Source organism: Caretta caretta, chromosome 12 (genome assembly GCF_965140235.1).
Source record: "Caretta caretta isolate rCarCar2 chromosome 12, rCarCar1.hap1, whole genome shotgun sequence".
In the NCBI taxonomy this organism is placed as follows: domain Eukaryota; kingdom Metazoa; phylum Chordata; order Testudines; family Cheloniidae; genus Caretta; species Caretta caretta.
The window spans coordinates 7,190,041-7,207,459 of record NC_134217.1 but is presented as its reverse complement, the minus strand read 5'-3'; the positions used below and the strand labels follow the sequence as shown (position 1 = coordinate 7,207,459).

The following is a 17,419-nucleotide window of genomic DNA, read 5'->3' as shown; positions in this document are numbered from 1 at the left end:
TGCTCCAGGGATGGGAAAGGGCGAATAAACTGCAGTCCCCAGAGTTGATTTGCTCATGCTGCTCAAGGAATGGAAACCCACCGAGCCCACTGAGAGCTTTCCCTGCTTTTAATTCTGAATCCACGTTCTTTGGCCCATGGGTGGTCAGAAAGGCTAGTCGCTTTGCGCAGCTCTCAAGGGGTTCTGGCCCTGACATCATTACACTGTGGTGTGGAGGAGCTGGGAACTTGGGACTGACGGCACATGCGGTGTTGCCAACTCTCATGCTGTTACGGCAAGTCTCAAGCTATTTGAGGTTGTTCTTAAAGCCCCAGCTCCTGGGGTCATGTGATTAGGGGAGACTCTCTGCTTTCTATTTATTTTTTTTTGTAAAAGTTCCTTCCTCATGCTCGGGGTTTGGGGGGAAGAGCTTGTAAACATGCCCCCTGATGACTGGGACACCAAATCGCATAGGAAAGGAACCCTGCATTTATTTTTCTTCAAGTCTCCTGAGTTTGAAGCCAACCTTATGATTCGGGGGAACTGACCTCTTGATGTCTGACGGACTGGAGTTGGTAATCCTGCTTTTGCGAACGGTTGTTGGAAAGGTACTTACATTTGGGGCTCACATATGGTCCTTCCAGCTTTCCAGCAAGAAGCCACAAGCGCTGGCCAGAAAATGTTGAGCCCATCACTTTCCTGGGCCGGGGGGCATAGGGGCATCATAGAGGTGACAGCATCTGGGTGCTTGATGGGCTGGAATGCAAGGGGCGCATCTTCCCCAGGCGCTTCTAGCCCTCCGACCCACTGAGCAGCATTGACCTTGGACCCGAGGCAGAGGGCACGTTTTTTGCCAGACACTTAGAAGAGAGGAGATTTAGGGGCTCAGATGGGATTGTGGCCCCCATGACAACAGGAGAGGAACCCTCAGAACCACCCCGAGATGGGTCAGGACTTAGGAAAGGCGACCTCCAGCTCTGAGCTTTGAGGCGAGCGACCTGTCACTCATCAGCCAGAAACCCTCTATCAGCGAGTTTGCTCTGCAAAGGAGCAGGAAGGATTGTGAAGTTTTCAGATAGGAAATGACACTTCCATTGCCTAATTTAAACCTCAGAGCACAGGGCTGGTGACAGAGCCAGAGAGAGAGACGAAGCAGGACGGTGCAGAGAACCCTGTGGATAGAAAGAGAAACTTACACAAGAAAGGAGAATGGTGAATCTGCTGCACAGCATGAAATACTCCTTCCTGGTGACAACCCTGAGCCTCCTGCCACTGCTGGGTGAGTAGAGGAGAAGATGCTAGTGGGGGGAAGCCAATCACTCTGTGTGTGTGTGTGTCATCTGCAGATGCTTTGGGGGCTTTCCTATGCTTTGGCCTAGTGGATCTGGGGCTTTGAGAAAGAAAAGGGAAAAGTGCCCCCCACCCTTAACAGACGGTTTAACCACGGGGCTGCAGTGCTGGTTTAACCAGTGGGACAGACACTTCCATTTGAAAGGGGGAGGGATAGCTCGGTGGTTTGAGCATTGGCCTGCTAAACCCAGGGTTGTGAGTTCAACCCTTGAGGGGGCCATTTAGGGATCTGGGGCAAAAATTGGGGATGGGTCCTGCTTTGAGCAGGGGGGTACACTAGATGACCTCCTGAGGTCCCTTCCAACCCTGAGATTCGATGAAAGGCCAAAGCGATCAGCTGAGAGCTAGGAATGGCAAGAGAGATGGTTTCCCCTAAGCTTTTGCGCTATATGTTGCATTGCAGCCCGGTGTGGGGGGCCTGCTCTCTGATCATGTGACCAAGTTTGGCTTTTTGGCTGACTGCAGCGCCAGTCCCCTGGTGTCTGACAGGGAGCGGCTGGTAGGGTGAATTTTGTGCTCCCTGCATTGTCGTGGATAGGGCAGGTTGGGAACCAACTTCATGAGCATTCACCCAATCCAGTGGAAAGGGGTCGCCTGCCACCGCCAGCTGTATGCTGAGTATACTGGCTACAGCCCAGGAGGCCAGATCTGCTTTATTGCCGAATGATGAGGGGGTGTCTAGAACACCTCTGCTAGGCCGGCGGATGTCCCTGGAACATCACACATTAGCCAGAGCTGGGGGAATCCTGCCAGAAGTATCTATGCAAATATGCTCCAAAGATAATCTGAGCATTTGCTGTGGGCCGAGCCAGCACCCACTGCAGTCACTGGGTGTCTTTGCAGGGACTCCAAATGGGGCAGGATCGAGCAAACACTCGTGCAACATTCAAGCAACTGACCTGAACACGAAAATCTGTTAACCCTTGGAGCCCGGATTACCAGCCCAACGAATGCAATGTACTAATGTATCTTTTATGTGTATCGTTCTCTCTCGACATAGCTAGACTCACAGAAATGTGGGGCTGGAAGGGCCCTGGAGAGCTCCAGCCCCCGGCTAATCTTCTGAGGTTTCTTAGCTAGAAAAACCACTGTTTGATGCAGTGGTATTGAAACAGAGCCCTGGATTGAAAGGCACTAGAAATAACTGGCTAGCCCATGAGCTGCTACATCGCTTCAGACCAACTGAGGATCTGGCCCTGTGTCAGTAGCATGGCCGTGCTAGGTATTAGGGACAGTGATCTGCGATACGGATTATTACCTATTCCATGTAATAGCATCCTGTGTATCTTTAGGGTGCTGGCACACCGGGAGCTGTAGGTCTGGCCGGGGTTTTGCTATTGGCATCTGTGCCATGCTGAAGATGTGCGTGAACTCAATGTGGACGAGGCGATTCAGTCACAATCTGCGTGTGATTGGCTCGGGGCCGTGCATGTGGCTGAGGCAAAGGAGTGATATTAAGGGACCCTCCACTGATGGTCTCGCCTCTCCTAGTCTTTCCTGTTTCCTTCCCTACAGGTTCCTGACGTTCTTGCCCTAGGCGCCCTGCTCCAGTGGCTCTAAGCCAATGGGAGGGAACCGGTGGAGGGAGGGAGAGAGGTGGGGAAAGAAACGAAGGCGAGGAGGAGACATAGGACGAGACAGACTGAGGCTGGCTCCAGTGTCGCGGGACCGAGGAAGTGCTGAGTGATTCAATGGCTCTTCCGCTGGGTCTCGTGCATTGTGGTGACGATCTTTTTCCTCCTCTGATGCCACTCACTGACCCTGGTGGTTTTCTCCATTTCCTTTTTGTTCCAGACTGCGTCAGAGGACAAGACAAGTGCTGGGGTGAGTCCCCTCCTCTGCTGAACCGGGCCGCAGGTGCAGATCCATGTTAGGCTTGCTAAGGATGAATCCTAGGGGACCTCCTTCTGCCTCTGCTTTCCATTTTCCTTCCTCCTCCGATGCGAGAGTGCCTTAAACAGCCACCCAACCCAGACCTCCTCCCCAATCCCGCACCCTCAGCTCCCATGACCCAACGAGCCAACCACCTCCTGTCTCTGCGATGCCACGAGGCACTGCCAGGGCTGGGCTGATGAGGGAGAGTAACCACAGCCCGAAGGCAGAGTGGAGCTACCCCTGTTCAGACAGACTCCGCTACATCCTGTGGGAGACAGGGCCACAGCCTCGTAGAGTGGTCTGAGGAAGGAGCCCCCTTCGGAGGCCCTCAGTCAATCCGGGCTCTGCTACTAGATCTGCTGTGTGACGTGGGCAAGTCACTTCACTTCCGTTTCTCCGTTTCCCCATCTGCCAATGGTGATGAGACTAGTGACCCACCCGGGTGCTATAGGATTAATTATCCAATGTCTGTACAGGGCTAAGAAGATAGAAAACTAAGTACTGCCAGGAAAGCTCTCCTTCATATTCGGCCCACGTTGCTATTGTCTCACTTTCACCCATTACTCCTGGTTATACCCCCTTAGCCCACCCGAACAGCCCCTTAGCCCATCCTGGGCCCTGTTCCATCAGCTCACCCCAGATGTTCCTAAAAGCCTGGGAGATGCTTTAAGTGCCTAACTGTAGGCTGCTCCCACAGGTTTATTGGTAGAACCACATCCCATTCAGGGATTTACGTCCAGGGAATTCAATCTGATCATTAACCAGGCCACTGCCACCAAAGCTCCCTGGTGTGACTCCATGAAGTGCTGCCCTCCCTGTAGGGGCTGACTTTCAGGTTCGTTTGGATCTGGATGTTTGGTTTAGACCCATCTCCGGCTAGAATCGCATGCACCATGGCCTGCCTTCATTTGCAAGAGCCCGAAAGCGGCTCTATATGAGGTCTCATGCTGAGCTGATTCTCTCTCTCCCTTGCCAAGTCGCAATGCAATTAGATTGGTCCCATGGGACCAAGGCAAAAAGGATGAGAGCCCAGATAGCAGGCTAGGAGTGAGGAAAGTCTGCTTGAAGTATGAGGAGATGTTGTTGCTGCAGGCAAAAGGACAGGTGAGGAAACTAGTTTCCAATCCTGAGCTCCCCCGGCAGCAAAAGTAGATCCCAGGGGAGGGCAGAGACAGTGCGTCTTGTGTTGCTCTCAAGAGTCTCTCCTTCCACCTGGCCAGCCATGGGGCTCTGCTGCTGTTCTGGCAGGCTCCTGAGCGAGCCGGATCCAGCCCTCCTCGAGAGCTGGCATGGGTGCTAAGGGGCAGAATCAAGGGGCAAATGGACAGCAGGATCCCCGCGGGAGGGAGAGAGACCGAAAGGAAGTCGGTGCAACTCCTTTGACGTCAGGGTCGTTGCAGGTGTTTGTGCCAGGGTGAATCCAGCTCAGAGCATCTGGGCAGGTCAATCCAACACAGAGGGCAGGTTCTGATCTACTGTCAGTTTCCTCTGGCCATGCAATGAAAGCTCGGCAAAGGGCTGCCAAGGCTTACAGATCGCATCCCGGCACAGCTAACCAGCCTCCCGCTGCTCCCCTGTGAGGTGCCCAGCTGCAGTCCCTCTGAGCCCCTGAAATAGCATGGGGGGGGGGCCTCGTGGTTCTTTTCTAGCCCATTAATTTCAGGCAGTCACAGCCTCCTGGACACTGTTACTCACTTTCCTTTGTTCTTGGTAACCCTGGGTTTCCAAATTGCTCCCCGCACGTTCCCTGACAGCCAGAGGGTGAGCGGGATGTGGGGTGACCTGGGAACACCCCCGCTGCTGTGTTTGCCTCCCTCAGCTTTGCAGAAAGAACCCAGGGGGGACTCTTACCCTAGCTGCTGTGACATCGGCCTGACCGACGGCGATTTACCAGTACAGCTGGAGTCAGCCAGGAAAATCACGAGCATCCCCACCTCGTGTGAGGAGCTGCTGCAGGAGAACAACACCTTCTGCAGCTGTGTGAGGGACAAGATCCACAGGTACGAGGGCGCGCACGGGAGCGGGAAGGAGAGTGTCACCCGGGCAGGGCTCTGTTGGAGAAGGTCCCTCATGGCTAAGGGAGACAGGCAGGCCCGTGCTACAGCAGCCAACCCAGGATTCCCCCACGTCCTGGCCCAGGAGGGAGGAACCTGGCCCAGAGGTCCCCCTCATTCCACCCCAGCAGGAAAGGGCTCATCCTCTGGACAGAGGGGGTCTATGCCAGAGTTTCCCCCAGCCCACTCCAGGACAGAGGGGTCTGTCAGTCCCAGAGTTTGCCTTGTGCTGAGGTAAAGAGTTCATGACCTCCCACCCTGGGAAGGGTTATTCCCATAGTCCACACCAGCCGGGCTCTTTTCTGGCTCTCTTCCCTGCTCCCCATTAGCTTAAATATGCCTAGGAAGCACTTCCCTTGCGTCAGCTTCCTGGGGATAGGACACTTAGTACATGGTGGCCATTTCCTGCCTGGCAGGAACAGCTGCACTCCCCCCATTCACCAGTTCTCAGCATGTCCCTCCTCCCGTTGCAGCTTCTGGCCTGACTTCGAGGAGTACCTCACCGGGAATGATGCGAATGAGAGCGTCATAGACATAACAGGGGCAAAGGCGCGGGTCCAGAACGTGAGGACCTCCATCGCCCACGATCTCGTCTTCACACTCACGCCGAATGAGGTAGCAAACACCTTCCTTCCAAAATGGCAGCATCTTCTCCTTCTGAGCAGGGGCGAAATAAATCATTGGGCCTCTAGCTTCTCAGACAGACACCTCAGGGCCTGGGTGATAGCATGGGATGGCTGCACTACCAGAGTGCTGAAGGCAACTGCCATGTGGCGTTAACCCCTGCTAGTGCACTGCAAGCCATGATGCAGCCAGGTGCTTCTTCAGAGCTCATGATTCCAGCTGCACTAGAGCTATGAAGAAAAGAGCCTCTTGAAAACACCACTAGAGAAGGTGGGGGATGCTGCCAGCTGTATCTTGCTATCTGTAGCTCTCACATTCACCGCAATGGTTGGTGTGGGCCAAGTTAGTCGAGCAAACGTAGGACACCGAGGCCCTTCTTATCTGCAAGAACTTCCTTCTTCTCACAGAGGTTACGCCCAGCCTGTGTGGCAAAAGCTAGGCTGCAATGTTTTCTAGTGGCTAGAGTGGAGAACTGAGCATCAGGACTCCTGCCACAGATGCTCTGAGTGACTTAGGATCAGTCACTTCCTGTTTCTGTCTTTTGTTTCCCCATCTCTGTAGTGGGTAGAATAATATCCACCTCACAGGGGCTTCATTAATGTTTGTAAAGTGTTTGTGGATCCTGAGATGGAAGGTGTAACAATGCTGCACTTGGTGGGACACTTCTGAGAGTCTCAATTCAGGACAAATTGCTTAAATCAGGGCAATTACAGCCCAAGGCTGGGGTTCCTTTGCACACCAAGGCCAGCCAAACAGAGAAGACTTCAGTTTTACCCCACTGGCTAACCACAAGTCACACAAGCAATTCCCTTAGACACTCCAGTTTCCCAGGTTTCAGAGTAGCAGCCGTGTTAGTCTGTATCCACAAAAAAGAACAGAAGTACTTTTGGACCTTAGAGACTAACAAATTTATTTGAGCATAAGCTTTTGTGAGCTACAGCTCACTTCATCGGATGCACGAAAGCTTAGGCTCAAATAAATTTGTTAGTCTCTAAGGTGCCACAAGTCCTCCTTTTCTTTTTCCAGTTTCCCAGTATCACCACCAGTGCCACTCATTATGGGGATGACTGGTTATGAAAACCAATACCCCAGTAAAAGAAAAAAGGTTCTCCTCATCCCAAACGACCGAGCCTCAGACCCAGGTCAATATACAAATTAGATCTTACCCACAAATCACGCTGTTGCCAATCCTTTAGAATCTAAAATCTAAAGGTTTATTCAGAAAAGGAAAAAGATAGAGATGAGAGCTAGAATTGGTTAACTGGAATCAATGACATACAGTCACGGCAAAGTTCTTGGTTCAGGCTTGTAGCAGTGATGGAATAAACTGCAGGTTCAAATCAAGTCTCTGGAGAACATCCACAGCTGGGATGGGTCATTCAGTCCTTTGGTCAGAGCTTCAGTTTGTAGCAAAGTCCCTCCAGAAGTAAGGAGCAGGACTGAAGACAAGATGGAAATGAGGCAGCTGCCTTTCATAGTCTCTTCCAGGTGTAAGAACACCTCTTTGTTCTTACTGTGGAAAATTACAGCAAAATGGAGTTTGGAGTCACATGGGCAAGTCACATGTCCATGCATGACTCCATTCTTTACCGGTGACAGCCGTTGCTCACCTGCTATCTTGAACATCCTCAGGAAGACTTCTTATGTGGATTGGAGTCTTCCAAGGTTTATTATCAGTTAAGTGTTTCTTGACTGGGCACTTAACTTGAAAATTCCTTTCTCAAGAAGCTGACCAAATGTTTTGCTAAGGCTACCTCAGAGTCAAAACACACTGAGATACAAGTACATAGCCAGTATTCGTAACTTCAACTACAAAAACGATCCACACATTCAGACAGCATTATTATAATTAGCAACTCACAACCTTTCCATAGACACCTCACACGACACCCTTTGTACAATGTTTGCTGCAAATATATAACAGTGGTTGCAACAATGATTTACACGGTCATAGGTTATGTCAGTAACGTCGCAGAAGGTGCTCTAGAAGAACAAGGCATTGTTAGCAAATAATAATCAACTATTAATGGTCCACGGCGTAGGTCCCCAAGGAGCTAGACACAAGTGAGAAGAGGAACGGGAGCAACGTAAAACTCCCCAGGGGACTATTTCAGTCCATTCGCAGCGAGACAGACTACGTCAAAGTGGCAGTGTTGGTGCTCGACGTTGGACAGGTGGGCCTGTTTAAGGTAAGTGTTGCCGTAACAGTCAGAGCAGAGGTTCAGCTGATCTCTTAGCCGTCCTGCCTCTGGCCCTGAGCAATCCCTGATTCTCCAGAGGAAGGCGAACGCCCCCATCACGCATCTCACTGATCAGGCGGTGTTGATTAGGGAGTGGTCGGCTATGGCGGGGATCAGATTATGCCTGGCAGCACGAGGGTACATTCTCCTGATGAAGTAGACACTGACCCATGACAGCCACTACTTGATTCCACAGCTGATGCGGAGAGGTATAAAGGCCAGGTGACTGAATTAACTCCTTTGTGGCCATACAGAGTCTTATAGGACCCATGGCAGCACAAGGGCTGCATTGCGATGCTGCACCCGTCGGTGGGGCAGCAGCAGGGAAACAAGCCTAGGACTGCTGGCTCTAAAGGCATGAAGCTCGACTACCTGAGCTAAAGGATCCAGCCCTGTTAGACAAGGGGGCTCATCAACCAGTGAGTCTCCACTAGAGAGAGACAGAGCACTGCACTAAGTGGGTACGGGTTCTACTACCCTTGCGAGCTTGAGGTCCTCAAGCGTACAGACTAACTGTGGCCATGGAACTATGCCAATGTCCCGCAGGACCCTGACCAGACAGGCACCATGCTAGACAACGTCATGGTCAGTGTGAAAGTGGGAGGCAGGCAAATCACCGGGCTCAATGACTGTGTAGAACTCACCTTCTCCCACGGACTACTGCCCCAGGTAAGCCAGCATTCCCCTCCCCTCTCCTCCTCACCGAGGGAGGCCACCCTGCTCACTAACCCACTCTGTCTTTGCAGAACGTGGCCCGTCAGTGCGTCTTCTGGGACACCAAGAAAGGTACGTGAGGTGGAGGGCCTTGGCAGGACTGAGAATAAACACTAGCTTCACCCAGGGAGTGCAGGCAGCCCCTGGCACAGCCCAGGAGAGGCTTGAGACGAGAGCAGGAAAAGTCTTGCAGAGACAAGCCGCGCATCCAGAAAGGACTGCACCTCGGGCCTACCAGGGTGGGACTAGATCCACGAGACCCTGCCGCCCTGCCAAGCCCTCTGTGCTGAGAGCTAGCAGCACTGGGGCAGGGGCCAGTCTGCCTCTTCACCTCTGTGGAGCACCTGCGCCCTCCAGCGCCGAGGCCTTGTCTGGAAGGCGACACGGACACCCTTGGGCGCCGGTGCTCACTCAGAATTGGTTGGGCTGCGGTTGCTTGACGTGTTTGGCTTTTTGTGTGTTTTAACTGCAATTGCTCGCAAATTTGAAGTGCCCAGTCTTGGGTCCGTTCCTGGTCAACGGCGTGGGGGCAGGCCCTCAGGCAGGCAGGAACCACGAGAGCTAATGTATTGTTAGAATAATCCCCAGAGAGGCCTCTGGTGAGCAGAGCTCAGAATTTCCCTGTAGCCAGGTGAGCGATACAGGAACCAGCCCGTGTACATGTATCTGATGGGCCCCTCCCCTCATCATCTCTGCCTCAAGATGTATTTCACATTTAATAACTTAATGTCCAGGCTCTGGCTGTGCCAGAGGCGGTCACATGGTATATGTCCTTTGTTCTCATAGGCTAGACAGACACCAACCTATGTATGCATATGTCCCCCATCAGTATCGCATCGGAGCCTATACCATGGTCTTTGCAAGCCATGACAGATGAGGCCTTCATCCCACCCCACGTCCTTTCCTTCACCATCCCCTCCCCAAACTGGAGGCTTTACTCGGTCTCCAGGGCACTCACTTTGAGGTCTCCAGGGCACTCGAAGGGCCATTCAGCTTCCGTTTCTCATTGGTGGCTGTGCGCAGTGAGGATTGAGGATGTGCTTGGTTTCCACTCCGTGGTTTCTCCATGTGACTTTTGCAGGCAGGCGCGGAGGATGGAACACATCTGGCTGCCTCACTGAACTCAGAGACAGGGGGACCATGTGCTGCTGTGATCACCTGACCTTCTTCACCCTCTTAATGGTATCACGTATCCTCTGTACCTACTGCTTTTACATTGGCTTCTGCTGCCTGCTCCATCCTGAACTCCAGAGGCCAGGTCCAATCTGCGCTGGAGCTGTTCCATATATGAACTGGCATGATGGCTGTACGTTTACACCTCATCTGAGGCCTGTAGAAAGTCAGCCCAGCTCCAGTGACAAAGATGGGCTCCACCTCTCCAAGCCCCTGGTCTCTAATCAGCAACAAACCCAACCCAACACCTTCAGTGGCTGGATGGCGGAGGGGGACGTTCTCCAGCTAAGCATCTGGCCTGCAATACCAAGGCAGAGAGACTTAAATTCTCGCCTCCCCAGTGAGGTGCTGCCCAGTCTTTACTGTCCATTGCAACCATAGCTAATCCCCGCTCCTCCTTCGCCCATCTTTACAGGACATGGCAGGAGTGACTGGTCTGCTCAGAACCACATCTCTCCTTTTGTGCTGCACTCAGCCAGGCAGCCTGACTAGCTCTCTCACGCTCCACTCCCCTTCTCCTCACCCAGGGGCGTTCCAAGCTGGACCTGCAGCAGCAGCCCTCCCTTTAATCCCCACCCCAACCCTGCCCAGAAGGTCAGCCTTGCTGTCCCAGCGGCTCCAGCAGGTTGTTAAGCTGCCTGCGTTCTCGCGTCCTCTGCTGACTGCTGTCGCACCAGCCCGCGCCTGTGGTAACCCAGCGCCTGTGTGTGTGTTTGACAGAATCCGTCCCTAGACAATGCCGCAGCCCAGAAGTTATTTACTATCGCAGATGTCGGCTGTGGGATTTCCGTGGTCTTCTCAGCCCTCACCATCAGCCTGTACTTTGCTCTAAGGTAGGACACTTCCAGCTTCTCTCTCAGGCTCTCTCTGAATGTTCCTGGCATCCCCACCCTCCCTATACAGCCCTCCCGCTGGAGCCTGGAACTGGGCGAATGCAGAGTCTATGGGCTAAGCTCAGCCCTAGTGTAAACTGGTGCAGTTCCAGTGACTTCACTGGTTGTACCATCTGCTTACACCAGGGCTGAGACTGGCCCCAAATCCCCCCTGAGTCAAGGGGAAGGGAAGCAAGAACTGTCCATGGTCCGGCGTTCCTGAGGCATCCCTCGCGCCGCGGTCACCCCATTGCAAGGGGCAGCCTCTGAGTGTCTCATTTTCTGCCAGTCACTTGGATTGCAGTAGGGCCCAGAGGTCACAACCAGGGACTAGGCTGCTGTCATGTTGGTCTCTATGCACACAAATACCAACAACAAAAGAGTCTCTGCCCCAAAAGGCTTCCAGTCTCCTCCCCTCTCATCCTCTCTTCCCCCAACCGGGTCCTTTGTTTTCCCCTGGGTCGTGCCACGTCTCTCTCTGCTCTGTGTTTCATTAGGACGTTCCGGCGTTAACGTGTCTCTCTCTCTCTCTCTTTCTACATGGTTGGAGAGATTAAATCAACAACCCACATTCATGGGGCTATCTCACCCCCAGTGAAGGATGAGAGTAACCACTCCTTGATTTCCTAAGAGGCAGCGGAGAATGGGAGCTCTGAGAGCAGCGATGCTCTCTGATGGGTGTCACTCTTTCCCTGAGCTGTCTTGGGTCTTCATTGAGCCTCATTTCGCTTTCAGGTTCGCTTACAAAATATTCAAGTCCAATGACACGGCCAAGATCCACGTGAACCTTACGAGCAGCCTGCTCCTCCTGAACCTGGCCTACCTACTGAACAGACGGATCTTCAGCCTGGGCCATACAGGGCTATGCAAGGGCATCGGAGGCTTCACCCACTACTCCCTGCTCTGCTGTTTCACCTGGATGGCCATTGAGGCCTTTCAGCTCTACCGGTTGGTCATCAAAGTCACCAACATCTACATTCGGCACTACATGGCGAAGCTGTCCCTCGTCGGCTGGGGTAGGCTGCATCTCCCCCAGCTTGCTAGGGGCTGGATTGTCAGGCTCAACGGTGGGCTCCCTAGCCATGGAGAGCTTAGGGCCAGCTCTTAAAGGGACACAGCCAACCTGTTTGGGACCAAAGTCTGACCTCCCTTAGTAAGAAGATTAGATCCTCTGGATTTTAAATATCTACCTGTATCAGAGATCAATCCCCCCCATCCTTGGAGTGGGGCACAGCAGCGGTTCACAAGGCACAGCAACACTGCTGGGAGTATAGGAGAAGGAGACCAGAGCCCACCCAACCTAAGTCTCCAAATGATATCACAGCTCCACAAAATGGCTTCTTAAAACAGTTTGTGTCTGCTGAGATTTGCCTGTTGTCTCAGACCACGTCTGGACCTGGGCGTAGATGGACAAGAGGTCAGACCAAAGCATTTAGAAACAGAAAGAAAAAATAGCCACCCATCTCCCCCTTCCTCGGGCATTCACGGACCCCTCCCTTTGCTTTTTCAGGCTTCCCTGCTCTCGTGGTCACCATCACTGGCAGCATGAACAGCTATGGAAAATACACCATTATGGATACGGCCAACCGGACCACCGTCACCCTGTAAGTTGCACCCTCACTCCTGGCTCTCGGTGGTGTGGATTAGCTGTGTCTCGGCTTGGGCAAAGCAAGCCCGCTCCTGTTCCTTTGCTGCCTTAGAAAGGAAACTGGATCCATCTTTTCTTTGCTCCTCAGCTTCGCCCTCTGTTCAAGGTTAAGCACTAAAAGCTTGCTGCAGCGGTGTTAAGCCCACCCAATTCACTGCAGGGCGGCCCTTGCATAGCTCCAGAGGGGCAGATAGAAGAGGCCAGGGGAAGCTAAGCCTCCCCAAACAGCCAGCCCACCGCCTTTGGAGCGCACCGCTGTTGAAAGGGTGGGTGTCCCAGCTGTAGCCTGGCCTGTGCTCCATCCCAAGGCCCCGCTCCCACTCGTGCTCTTCCCCCACGGCTTCGCCTCTTCCCGTCCCAGCTCTGCCCGCATGGGGGCCTCGCAGGACAGGGTGAAGAGGCACGCGCAAGCAGTGAGTGGGCAGCCAGTGAGTAGCGGGTGGGGGGGTTTTGGGGAGGGGGCTTAGCAGGGCCAGGGGTGGAGCATGGGTGGGGCTTCAGGAGGAGGCAGCTGAGCAGGGGTGGGCCTCAGGGTGGGGCCACGGTCCAGGCACGTGCAGCCTCCCCACATGGAGAAACCACGCACTCCCCATGCATAGCGCTATGCCCAGACTGTGCCCCAGCTGTGACATGGGGACACCACCCACTATAGAAGTGAAAGGGGAAGACTCAGGGCCCAGTTGTGCCTTCCTTGGGCAGCCGAGGCTCCCACGGACCTCAGCGGGGAATTGGGGAAAACAAGGAAAGCAGGATCTGGCCTTCAGCATCCGTACTCCAGCCTGCTCCTGGCAGGATCATATGGCCTAGGGATGGGAGTGGAGGCCATTCCTAGAGCTTGGCCGCTCCAGCCCACGGGAAGCCTGTGTTTAAAAGGGCTGCTTGCCCTATCCCAGTACACACCACTGCCCCGTGTCTTTGGGCTTCGCTGTCTGCTGCAGCGCTCGCTGGAGTTCCCGAGGTGAGAGAGGGGGAAGAACGTCACTGCCCAACATCACAGACCAGGGGCGCCTAGCACCGGGGCATTCCCGACCACAGACCCTGTCACCCTTCTACCCGCACCCCCCTTCGGAAAGCACCCGGCCCTGCCTTCTAGGAGGGACTCTATGCAGAGGGGTCCCCATGCTGGGAGAGCCACGTGCGCCGATCCGTACAGGAGCAATTTCTTGGTGTGCGGCCCCATTCCATTGCCTGCCGCCCACCCCAGCTCTGACATCTTAGACCCGCCGTCCAGGCTCACTGTGTTGTCCCTTGCAGGTGCTGGATAGACTCCGCTCACTTGGTGGTCCATTACGTCACCAACTGCAGCTACTTCGGCCTGATCCTCCTCTTCAACACCCTGGTCCTCGTGGTGGTAGCCTGGAAGCTGTTCAGCCTGCAGCGTGCCACAGCGGGGAAGGAGGAGAAAATAAAGGCCTGGAAGGGGGGCCTCACAGTGCTAGGCCTCTCCTGCCTGCTGGGAGGCACCTGGGGGCTGGCCTTCTTCACCTACGGCGCCATGTCCGTGCCCGCAGCGTACCTCTTCACAGTACTGAACTCTCTCCAAGGTCAGGGCGCAGCTCCCAGCTAAAGCACAAGGCCAGGCGGCACGGCCTACCAACGGCGCCCAGGCATTGCCGAGCGGCTACACTGGCAACTCGCCCCAGGCTGGAGGGCCGCAGCCGTGGCTCAGGGTGGACCAGATCACAGCGGCCCTCCCCTTTAATAGAGAGATGTGACCCACTAGCGCTGTAGGCCGCAAAGAACAGTGCTACATCCTGAACCGAACGGAAAGCCATTCGGGCCTCTCGTAGCTAGAGCCGTGCATGCTGGGACCTCTCTGCAGGCCACGCTTCCCTGTTGAAGAGGAAGGCGGTTCTGGGGGGCCAGGCCCAACTGCAGCATTCTGCGGAGCTCAGAGCTAAAGAGCTGCCTGCCCCCGCAGCGAGGGATGTAGCTCTCAGGGGGTGGGAGGGAGGGCACGCAGGTGGCTACCACCCCCTGCAAGAGTTTACTCTTCGGAATCCCCCCTTTAGCGAGGGCTGGTCCATTAACAGCGGCTCAGCTAGGGCAAGTGAGTTTAGGAGCTTCCTTCAGCTTCACCTCGGAAGTCCATGGGCTTGCTGAGGCAGCAGGAGACAGGGGACGTTCCCCCCGGAATGGTGTATAAGCCAATCTCCGCTTTCACCTGTACGTACTAAGAGCTCATGAGGCTAGGTTCAAACTTGTGCTGGTAAAGGTCCCTGGGCCATTAGCCATAGTGTTCGCCAGCAGGACAGATTCCAACGTTTCCACCCTGACCGAGGCCTTTCTGTCTCCACAGGTCTCTTCATATTCATCTGGTTCGCTGTTCTCTACTATCCAAAGAAAGGAGCAACCACATCCTCCTCCAGCAGCGGCAAGAATGGGAAAGTCACCACCGCTTCCCACAGCTAACTGTAGGCCCAGCTTCTCTTCCAGGCAGAGGGGGGGCTAGTTCAGAGGAATTTGCCCAGTCCACGTAGCTTCCTCAATGAGCGGAGAGGGATGGGCAGGGCACTAGCAAGGTGGAGAGCCGTGCTTAGGCTTGCGTGGCAAGCACAATCATGCAGTAGATGAGCCCCTTTCTGTGCTCCTTCCCATGGTGGGGTGGGGGAGAGGAGTTTTGTCTAGCAGTCAGAGCAGGGAACTGGAAGTAAGTGGCCTGCGTTCTGTGCCTTGTTCTGAACCTGATGCACTGCATGAGGATCAGAATAATACCTTCCTTACAGATGGGTGAACCATGGCACAGAGGAGTCAAGTTATTTGCCCAAGGCTACCAGCTATGGCTCAGTTTACCCCCCTGTGAAATTGATTTGCCATAAGAGAAACTCTTCACAGAGGCCAACCTCTCTGTCTGATTAAGGGGCCTTGGTTACCTGAAGACAGAGCCTAGAGCACCTGACATCTCACCTACTTCAGCTAATGTCCCTGCAGATCATCACAGCTTTCTTGTGGGCTCACAACTGCCCCTTACTCACTTAGGTCAAGATCTGCAAAGGTATTTAAGCACCTTACTCCCATTGGATTTTTCTTCTAAGGAGCTCCCTCTTGAGAGAGAGAAGAGGAATGAGATCTGAATGGAGACTTCTAGGCATAAGCTTGATGGATTCAAGCTCTATAGCTTTGCCCCTTTAGTTAAGGCGGAAGAGGACCAGGAGTTGGAATTGAGCCAGCAGGAAAATCTGTAAGCGCAGCAGGACAGAGGTGAAACCTGACAGTCACTACAGGTTCATGGATGGAGTTTAACTGAGCTACAGCACAATCAGATAAGAGGATTCTGTCCCCCCTTTCGCAGGTGTCTCTCTTGCTATATATTAATGGGGAATAAGTTGGCTCCTGGGAACAATTCCCAGTTAGCAGATTCCAATAAATACAGATAGGTAGAAGGGTGCACACATCTCTCAGAGCTGCAGAGGCTTGATGGGCTGACTTATTTCTCTCTCCCTCCTCATTCCCTGGAGTTGAAAAAGCAGCTCTTCCATTTATCAGTGGGAACTCCATTATGCACTAGGCCATTCCATCAAAATTCCTGAATCCATTTCTAATCCATGGCACTGCACATGTACTGCTGAGGACTTTTGAATAAATAAGTGAATTAATACACCCTGCATATTGAGATTATTCCCTCCTGACGCCACTGGGAACCTCCAGGGTGTGACACTGAGCACAATCAGAAGTCTGGGGGCAGCAGATCTCTCTCCATATTCTCTGCTTACTCCTTTCCTTTGGGTACAGAGTTGCCTGATCTGCACCTCTCCTGAAAAAGGGCATGGTTTGAAGCACGAACAGATTTCACTGCAATGGCTGCTGCTTTTACAAACAGGCTCAAGACACCTCATTCACCACTTATGTACAGAATAGCCTCCTAAATGGCCTTAACAGTCCCTGAAATACTTAGGGGTAGCAAGAACTGTTACTGAGTAATTCTAGATAAAGTAATGCAAGAGGTTTTTATACTTAGTGTATAGTCATACACAGGCCAGAGCTCGCAGTTCCTGTAGGGGAGGCTCTGCACTTGTGCTAATTTGGCTATGCAAATGAGCAATAATTACAATTTCCATGCAGAATCATGGAACTGCACCCAGTTACAAAGAGTCTGTTCTCCCTTAAGCAGACATGAGTCATTACATTGCTGCAAACAGCCACATGCCTCTTTCTGAGGGTTCCTAGGGTAATCACTTACAGGTGTATAGTTCAATAGATTTGTGCCCAATGTGCCCAAACTTGCAGACTTCACTAAAGTCACCCAAACCTCTGCGTCCACGGTGAAGCATTAAACCTGCTAGGAAGCTTGCTCCAGGCAGAGGTTTGGCTTGAATCGCAACACCTCCAACTACGTGAAGATCATGGGCTGCATCACTGCTGGTGTTTAAGAGAGTCTAAGTCTCTTGGGTATGGCATGTATCAATGAGCGCCACTGCATGGAAAAATCACCTGCGGTGCATTCAGATGGATAGCCAGATAGATACTGGAGGCAAGAGGTTATGGGCAAGAACAGGCTGGCTGGGAGAGGAAGCGGATGTTAAAGCATTGACCAGCTGGAGGATTTAGACAGGTCAGCAAGTTCTAAAGTTTTGGTTCCCACAGCAACAGCCCCATCATTCTTCCCCTAAGTGTTTCCATTCAGCAAGTGTCTTGGGGAACCAACACTTGCAGCTCGCTGTTTCAGTGGTTAACCAGCATAGCGCATCACCATCCCCTTTAAAACCGGTTTCAGAGTAGCAGCCGTGTAAGTCTGTATTCGCAAAAAGAACAGGAAGACTTGTGGCACCTTAGAGACTAACCAATTTATTTGAGCATAAGCTTTCGTGAACTACAGCTCACTTCATCGGATGCATTTCCTTTAAAACCAACACTCTTGGGGACAGCAAGGGGAAGGACTGTCAAAGGCAC

At 53.2% G+C, this 17,419-nt stretch overlaps 1 protein-coding gene across 2 annotated transcripts; it reads left to right on the top strand.

Annotated features, from left to right (window-relative positions):
* Window positions 1-1,054: 1,054 nt before the first annotated feature.
* ADGRG3 (adhesion G protein-coupled receptor G3) lies at window positions 1,055-16,127 on the top strand. 2 transcript variants are annotated; one of them, XM_048816902.2, is made up of 13 exons: window positions 1,055-1,258; window positions 3,124-3,153; window positions 5,024-5,204; window positions 5,732-5,873; window positions 7,925-8,071; window positions 8,669-8,791; window positions 8,869-8,908; window positions 9,918-10,018; window positions 10,730-10,842; window positions 11,617-11,897; window positions 12,392-12,485; window positions 13,784-14,073; window positions 14,829-16,127. In XM_048816902.2, the coding sequence occupies exons 1-13, from the start codon at window positions 1,189-1,191 to the stop codon at window positions 14,939-14,941; spliced, it is 1,725 nt and encodes a 574-aa protein (XP_048672859.2). In that variant the 5' UTR covers window positions 1,055-1,188; the 3' UTR covers window positions 14,942-16,127. The 2 variants fall into 2 exon arrangements, with proteins under 2 accessions (XP_048672859.2, XP_074974421.1); XM_075118320.1 differs by lacking the exon at window positions 1,055-1,258 and adding an exon at window positions 2,265-2,286.
* The last annotated feature ends 1,292 nt before the right edge of the window (window positions 16,128-17,419 follow it).

Excerpts from the sequence above, each read along its gene's own strand:
- ADGRG3 (XM_048816902.2), top strand. The coding sequence starts at position 1,189 with ATGGTGAATCTGCTGCACAGCATGAAATACTCCTTCCTGGTGACAACC. Across the intron at positions 3,154-5,023 it reads AGGACAAGACAAGTGCTGGG|CTTTGCAGAAAGAACCCAGG; the intron begins GTGAGTCCCCTC and ends TGCCTCCCTCAG. Across the intron at positions 14,074-14,828 it reads AGTACTGAACTCTCTCCAAG|GTCTCTTCATATTCATCTGG; the intron begins GTCAGGGCGCAG and ends CTGTCTCCACAG.